The 8,175-nt window shown below is 62.3% G+C and overlaps 1 protein-coding gene across 1 annotated transcript; it reads right to left on the reverse strand.

Moving 5' to 3' along the window:
- Positions 1-6,543: 6,543 nt before the first annotated feature.
- Positions 6,544-7,116, reverse strand: NEUROG3 (neurogenin 3). Its single transcript, XM_041127491.1, has one exon. The coding sequence runs from the start codon at positions 7,114-7,116 to the stop codon at positions 6,544-6,546; it is 573 nt and encodes a 190-aa protein (XP_040983425.1).
- Between the last annotated feature and the right edge of the window lie 1,059 nt (positions 7,117-8,175).

Below are 8,175 nucleotides of genomic sequence, written 5' to 3' on the forward strand. Positions count from 1 at the left end.
CAAAACCCCCTCCTGCCCAAACGCGGGGACTTCGGGGCATTGCAGGGTGCAGCGAGGGCATAGCAGCGCACTGGGAAAGGCGAGGGGGGGGGCACGCACATAAATAACAGCTGGGTTTTAAAGGAAGGGTGATAAATGGCAACGCCGCGCTCCCTTGGGAATTATTAACGGCGGGAGGAGGCTGAAACCTTGGCTTTGCCCCGTGAGCCGGGCTGCGCGGTGAAAGCTGATGGGCGGGAGCGGGCAGGGGGAGCAGATGGCCGGGGGAGGCCAGGGGTCCGGCCGGGAGCGGGGGGTCCCTGCCGGCACAGCGCAGGGGGCTGTGGCAGGTTACGGCAGCTGCATCTCCCATGGGACACAGCTGGGCCACGCAGGGGGAAGGACCCCCTGTGTCCTCTCCTCCCAGGAGCCCCTCAGGTGGCTCCAGCCGCAGCTCCAGGTGGCCACCGCTGAGTATTGACCCAGCGCTATCTCAGCTCCCACCTTATCAGGGCAAGGGCCAGGTCCGAGCACCAGCACCTGCCCCATTAATCTTCCTTCTGTCCCGCTGGCGCGAGGTCTCGATGGCTGAAACAACCTGCCTGGGGAGGGAGCGGGAGAGCTTGGGCCACTGGTGCCTGGGGTCTGGGGGTGATGGATTGGTACCCGGGAGGTGACAGGGAGAGGGTTTTTCTTTTTCTCTCTAGCTCCTGCCATTGCCCTTGCCCTGGGGAGGGGACCGTGGGCAGGCAGGTGCCTTTATACCTGGGTATATTGGCGGCAGCGTTTTCCACTGCAATTTGGTTACTGAAGACGGGGATGTGGTGCCCTGAGGAAGAGAGGAAATGAGCTCCACTTGCGTACACAGGGTGGAAAGGGAGGAGGAGATAATTTCCCTGCAATTGCTCCCTGAAATAACAAGCTGAGCCTGAGCGAGGAGCCCACTTTTCATGCACAGCCTTCAGGGTGAAGATGGAGATGTGATTCCTCACATCGGGGCCTGCTCCAGGGAGAGCTGCACAAAGTCCAGGCAAAAATCACATCTGAGGCCCCAGAAAAATGAGGTAAAGCCTCACAGCTCTGGCCGAAATGAAAACAAAAGGCAGCGATTCTTCACGGCTGCAGCTGTGCAACTCCTGGCGGCAAGGGTTAAATGCAATCAGAAATGTCCACGGGGACCATTAAACACAAAACCTGTGCGAGTGTCCCTCAGGGAGGGAAACCCCATTCTTTGACCAGGGCAGGAGCCCCAGCGATGATGGGGGGGACTGAGGTGGTCCCAAGTGCCTCATCCCCCAGCACCCTGCTCTTGCCCGTGCCCCAGCGAACACCACTACAAGGATGCACGGAGCTGTAGAGGGGCCAGCAAGCAGCCCGTGGAAAAACTCACACCTCCTGCTTGCCCCGGCATGGGTTTTCTAGGGGCATCCCCGGTCAGAGAATAACCAGCGAGGCAGGAAGACCCGAGCAAAGCCAACACCGGCTTTTGCCCTCTCCTTAAAAACCCCTTAGACCCCCGGTTTACGTTTCCTTTGACACAGAAAGGCCCAACTCTTTTGGCGAGGGTGCCACATGAACCCCAGGCGGGTCTCGAAGGCAATTTGGGGGTGCTGGCACCCGGTGCCGTCCCTCCTCCCGCCGTCCCCATCTGGGCTGTGCAGACGGGATGGAGTTTCCCCCTTCCTTACATAAACTTGGGATCTCCTTTCAGCTATTGCTTTTTTTGTATTGATTTTTAAAAGGGGGCACTGCAGCTTTAAAGAGCTTCCCAGACTTGCCTTTGTGACCGGAGGAGAGGGTGGGGTGGTGGCGGAGGTGGGGACCCAGAAGAATGAAATAAAGAGAAGTACAACAAAAAGAAGTTAAAAGTGTGAGTGACAAGTTTTCGGCAACAGGCTTCAGCCCCTGTGGGGTCGTTTGGGCGAAGAATGGCAACAAATGAACAAATGAGCTGGATTTTCATGCTTGGTGGACGGTGAATGAATAAGCATCTTTTAAAACCCTATCAGGAACTCTTTGGATTGTCATTATAGCTGGGAGGAGGGGGGGGGGAAGGCAGACTTTTGAGGGCTGACCATGTGAAAGAATCCCGACTCTTTGCCTTTTCTCTGCTGGCGAGCGCGGCTACACCAAAACGTGCGGGCGGTGCGGGAGGACGGGCACGCAGCCGCAGCCGAGCATCCCGCCACGGCCCACCGCAGCAGCACCTCTGGGGGACACCGGGGCACCCCGATGCACGTTGGAAGAGGCGAGAGGGTCTGCTCTGCTTGCAGGAGCCCCCGCTGATTCCCAGCGGCGTGGAGGGGACAGGCAGTGGTTCGCAGCCCCGGCTGCCTCCTCCGCCAGGAAACCTGACTGCAATGTCAGAGGCAGACAATGTGAGAGGGCAGGAGGCGACTCACTTAAAGCTGTATTTAAAGCACAGAGTGGAGGCCTGAGGTCAAAGGAATTGCCCTGGGATTATGGGAATCACCTTCATTTTCTCGCCAGCCTTCAGACACGAGGGAGCTGGCCAGGAGCAAGGAGGAGGGGGACGAGTCTGTCGCTGAGGAGGGGACCCCGGTGTTTCCCCTTCCCTGGCCCTGGCAATGAGCCTGGCCTCTCTGAGCCATGCAAATGATGTACAGGCTCTGTTTTCAACTGTTTGTTATCCTCATTCCCCCATTTTAACCTTGAGCAGAACAGAGTGTTGGTGAGGCAGTTGCAGGAGATTCTGCTTTGGAGGCACGGCCAGAGTTTGCTGAATATCCCTACAGGCAGGGTTCAGCAGTAAAACGTAGCTATGGAGGAGAGGGAAGGTTCAGGAGGAGACAGGTTTAAAGCCTCCTTATTTCTGTAATAGAGGATAATATCATATATTCAAAAACCTTCTTGTCTAAACAGAAAGAGACCTAAAACTGAGGGTCAGGGGCATGAAAACATCAGCTTGTAGTGAGGGGTCTGCCCTGGCTGCAAAAATAAAAGTTGAGTCCGCCTTGCATGGGATTTCAGCAACCAAACCTGGCAGCGCCTGAGCTAAGTTTGTTTTCAACCCATCGCCTTCAAGTATGCGAGGGCACAAGCCTGCATCTCTGCAACGGTCGCGGTCCCAATGGCCACCTGTTTCTTCCACATCAAAAAGTCCGGAGGCCATTACAGCAGCCGTGGTTATAAAGGCCGGGCACTGGCGCTGGGACAGCCCCATCAAGAGAAATGAGACCATCATGCACTAAACATAGAGAAAAGATAAATGGAAAAGGAGTCTTTCAGTCTTCATTATCAAGTTTCCATGGGTTTGCCAAAACCATAGCAACCAGTTCAAGCAATGATTAACCTAATAATGTGGAGGCAAAGAAAAAAAAAAAATGCATTCAAGCCCCTAAAGAAGTCACTAGTTCTCCAGAGGTAGTAAATCCGCCCGCGCCCCCCCCCCCCCCCCCCCCGCCCCAACATATAGCCCCACGGCTGGAAGACCAGAAGCATCCTAAGCTTCCAGAGAAAAGAATCTGCGATGCAGTAACACTTGCTAAAGTGACCACTTTCCGAAAACACAGCTGTATAGTCATCTTTTGGGACTTTTGTAATACCTGCTTTTCATGGGGCGCTCAGGCTCTTCATGCCCCTTTTCTTGCCCATATAGACCCTGAGCTCCCTTTTGCAATTTTTTGAAAAAATGCTGCTTTTGCAGGCTAAGTGAGTGTGTTGTTGCCCTCCTTGGTCCCGCGGCACATGCAGATAGCTAGGGCAAGGTGATACCTCCTGTGGGGAGATATCAGAGTGGAGCTGGACTAGCAGGGAAAACATTAAATGATTTTATCACCCAAATAATCACAGTGTTTTGCCTGTGGCCACACACGGAGGCCTTGGAGCACTTTGCAGACTGTTAAGAGTATGAAAACAATACGCAATTCAGCCAGAAAGGGGGGAAGGGGGAGGAATACTATTAGGTCTTTCATTCTGCCTATCTGATCTACGACGCAGATAGATCACGTTCAGGACTATAACAGTACACACAGAGATAGGCACACACTGCCTTTTCCTAGTCCTCAACCTTGCCCCATGGCCTGTGTTTCTCCAGCAATGTGGGTATTGCTTCTCAAAGCAATGAATAGGCAAAGTAGCGGGGCTCTGCATGGATGAACGGGTCCCGGGAGGCAGCAGAAAGAGCAGATCTCCAAAAAAGCTCAAGTAGAAAGTGAGACCTGCTCGCCTTGCTTGTCAGCGCTGGCAGCACGGTGCCCTCACTCCCTTCTCCCGGGTGCATGGGGCACCCGCGGCTCCTCTCTGTGGGACGACAGTTCATTGACCGAGGTTGGATCAAGCGCACAAGAACAGATCGCCGCGTCTCCAAAATCCGCCAAGCCCCATGCGTTTACTGAGCTGCAAAGCGTCTGCTTAGCCCCAGGGCCAAGCTGGCCTCGCCCTTCGCCGCAGGACTGGGCAATGTCGCCCACCTGAACGCACAAGCACTTGCACAGCTAGCCTACGCCTGGGCCGAGTCCAACAAATCCGAGGAGAGACGCACCGGCCAGGGGTCCGCACCGGGAGGGATTCCCCCTGCCCGGCCAAGGCAGACCCCGAAGGCTGAACCCCGGTGGGGTGTATGGGGAGGGGGGGTAGGCAGCGGCATACAGAGGCCCGGGGCGGAATGGCGGGGGGGGAAGCACCGCACCACGCCGCGCCCCCCCGGCCCGGGCCCGGGCCCGACCGCCGCCTTCAGCACCATGGCCAGAGCCCGCGGCGCCGGTGCGGGATTGGGGCGCAGGGGAGGCTCCGCGCACCGCTCCGCGCTCCGCGCACCGCTCCGCGCACCCACCCTTCCCCATCCCCTCCCCACGCAGGGGGGGGGTCCCTCCACCCCAGCCCACCCCACGGCTCCCGGGGAGCGGCAGCAACGCGGAGGGAGGGGATGGAAGGGAGGTCCCCCGCCCTTGCCCCCCCCCCCCCCGCGTCGGTGGGGCAGAGAAGCGAGGGGGGGGGCGGCGGGATAAGGCCCCCGGGGTCCCGCACTCGGTCAGGTTTCACTCTCGCCTCTTTTGTTGCGGTGCGGGAAGGGAGGGTGTTGGATGGGGGGGGGGGGGGGGTGTTTGTGCGTGCGTCTTTGTTTCCAGTAACCAAATTTCTTTTGTTCTACAAATTGCCTCAATAGCGTCTCTTTGCCGCGGGCAAACGGGCTCAGCTGAGAACAATTAGCATCACAATGGGCTTTTGGCCTCGCGGGCCGCTTTGTCTAGCGACTGCCGCCCCGCTGGGGCAGCGCGGAGAGGGGAGGCGGCCCGGCCGTAAATCTACCAGCTACAAATTGAGTCCCTGGGAGGAGAGGGCTGGGAAGGGCTTGCGGGATTCGTAGGGCTTCTCTTCTCTTCTCTTCTCTTCTCTTCTCTTCTCTTCTCTTCTCTTCTCTTCTCTTCTCTTCTCTTCTCTTCTCTTCTCTTCTCTTCTCTTCTCTTCTCTTCTCTTCTCTTCTCTTCTCTTCTCTTCTCTTCTCTTCTCTTCGTGCCGTGGGAGGTATTGCATTTCCCACCTCCCGCGTTTTTAACCGGCCTGACGCCATCCCACCCCACTACCACCACCCGAGCCCCGCGCCTGCCCCGGCTAAGACCTCCCCCGGGGGAGGATGGGGTCGGCCTGGGGCAACACCGCCCCGGGGACCCGCACCACCCCGGGGCCCCGCAGCTCTGTGCCCCGGGGCCATCTCCAAAATAGCCCCGGGGTCCGAGCTTGGCACTGAAAATCCGCCTGCGTGGGGAAGGCTGCAGCCGGGCGCACCTTGCCGGGGTGCGGCGGGTAGAGCGGGGAGGCTGCCCGGAGGGAAGGGGGGGGGTTATCTACCGCACGGGTCCGGTCGCAGTCCTGCGGGAAAAGGCGTCTGCAAAGAGAGACCGGTTTGAAATGCTGGCGTGGGCCCCGACGGGCACACGCCGGCGTGCGCACAGGCGCAGAGTCCCGCTGCGCTGCTTCTCCATCGCCGCTCCACTCCAGGCAGGGGAGAGCCCCCCCACCCCACCGCGCCAAGCACACCGTCCCCGTCCCGGGTATGTCACCTCGGTACCGGGCACACCGCCCGGGGCCCCGCGCAAGGCTCTCCCCGGTGCGGGGTGGGCTGCGCGCGATTTTGAAACCCACACCGCCCTCCCCCCCAGAGAGAGCCCTCGGTGGAAAAAAAAAAAACCACGGCGTTGCACAGGTCTGACCGCCACACGTTTTATTCTATTCTCTTCTTCTTCTTCAAAAATAAAACCAAAATACATGCGCGGGTCCCCTCGCCGGTACAAACAGGCGGACCACCGCTGCCAAAAATACTCTTATATACAAAATATATATTTGTTACGAAATATAATCAATAAATACCGATAGCGACAAATTAATATAATTTACCGTTTCCGAGTACAAAACCGTGATTTGTTTTTGTCCGCCCGCTCTCGCTGCGCTTCAGCCAAGCGGGACGGGGCAGGGGGGGAGTCGGGCGTCCGTAGTCGCCCCCCCCCCCCGGCGCGCAGCGAGGGGAGCCCCCCCTCAGCCCCGCCGGCTACCTGAAGGCCCAAAGCGGGGGCGGAGGGGGGGAAAGCAGCCGGGGGAGCGGGCTCAGAGGAAGGCGGGGAAGGCGGCGGGGCCGCGGCGCAGGGCGGCGGGCGGCGGGGCGGCGGGACAGGGCGAGTCCCAGGGCCCGGGGGCGGCGGCGGCGGCTCCGGCGGCGGCGGCGGCGGGGGGGGGAGGCGGTGGCGGCGGCGGGGTGGGCTCGGGCAGGCCCTGCTCGGCCAGGCGGAGGCTCTGGGTGAGAGCCCAGATGTAGTTGTGGGCGAAGCGGAGCGTCTCGATTTTGGTGAGCTTGGCGTCGTCGGGGAAGGTGGGCAGGACGCTGCGGAGCGCGTCCAGGGCGGAGTTGAGGTGATGCATGCGGTTCCTCTCCCGGTCGTTGGCCTTCATGCGCCGGCTTCTCTTCTGCTTGCTGAGCAGCCCCTCGCTCCGCGCCTTCCCGCGGCCCCGTCGCGCCTTCCCCTTCCTGCGGACCGCCGCCTCCCGCGGGGCCAGGGCGCTGCGGGCCGGCGAGGGGGTCCGGCTGCCCGCGGAGCCGCCGCCGGGCGCGGAGGGAGCGTCCTCGGAGCCTCCGAAATAAGGCTGCCCTTCTCCCGGCGAGCGGTCGCTCTGCGGGGCCATCCTGCAGAGCCAAGGGAACGGCGCGGCGGCGGCCGGCCCGGGGGACCCCCTCTCCCCCCCGCGGCTGTACCTGCTGAGCCCGGGCGAGGCTGCGGGGCAGGAGAGCGGCTGTCGCTCCGCGCCCCCCCCCCGCCCCGCTCCCCCCCTCCCGACTTTCCCTCGGAAAGGTTGCGCGGCCGGCACACGACTGCCGTTAAGCCCCTATATATATAGGGCCCACAGACAATGGGGATTTCCCGGCCGGGCGGCGTGTGCGCCCCCCCCCCCCCCTTTACCCCCCCTGCTCGCCCGCACCCACCCCTTGGCACGCTTTTATCTTATCAGCCCGGCGGGAGCGTGCCGGGCCCGGCACCGCCCGCCGTCCCGGCCCCGCCACGCGAGACCCCGCCGGCTCCCACGATGCGCCGGGACCCCCCCCCGCCCGCTCTCCCCCCGGTCCTCCCCCAGGACGAGACCCCAGGGCCGAGCCGTCGACCCCGAGCGAGGGACCGGGGCTGCACCTCAACCGGAGCGGCCGCGCACGCCGGGACTCCCCGGGGCGGGGGGGGGGGGCTGCGGTTGCGGTCGGGGCGGGCGGTCCCGGCCCAGGACCCCGGCGATGCCCGGGGACGCACCGCCGGGCCGGGCGGGGTTCCCCCCGGTGCCAGCCCTGGGGGGGGATCCCGCTCCCCTCAGCAGAACCACAGCCACCTCCCGCCGGCCCGGGGCTGCGGGGCGCTCCCGGGACCCCCCCCCCCGCAGCCTCCCGCGGCCCCTTTCCTCGCCCCCGCAGCGCCGGGAAGAGCCCCGGGCACCGACCGGCGCTGTCCTGCGGGCGACGAGCGCCGGCACCGGGCGGGGGTGGGGGGGGGGGGGACACACGCCGTTCTCCTGCCCCCCCCGCGCCGTGTCTTTGCTCCCCCCGGGAAAACGGGGGCTGGGTCCCGCGGAGGAAGGGTCCTCCCGCAGCCCCCGGCCACCCCCGGCCCGCCAGCCCGGCGCTGGGCCCGGGGAGGACCGTCCCGTCGCCGGGGCTCGGTGCGCAAAACGTGCCGGGGACTTTTGCGCACCGGCTGCGGT

This window comes from Aquila chrysaetos, chromosome 11 (genome assembly GCF_900496995.4).
Source record: "Aquila chrysaetos chrysaetos chromosome 11, bAquChr1.4, whole genome shotgun sequence".
NCBI classification, from domain to species: domain Eukaryota; kingdom Metazoa; phylum Chordata; class Aves; order Accipitriformes; family Accipitridae; genus Aquila; species Aquila chrysaetos.

Bases quoted from the DNA above. Each gene is read 5' to 3' on its own strand.
- NEUROG3 (XM_041127491.1), bottom strand. From the start codon at position 7,116: ATGGCCCCGCAGAGCGACCGCTCGCCGGGAGAAGGGCAGCCTTATTTC.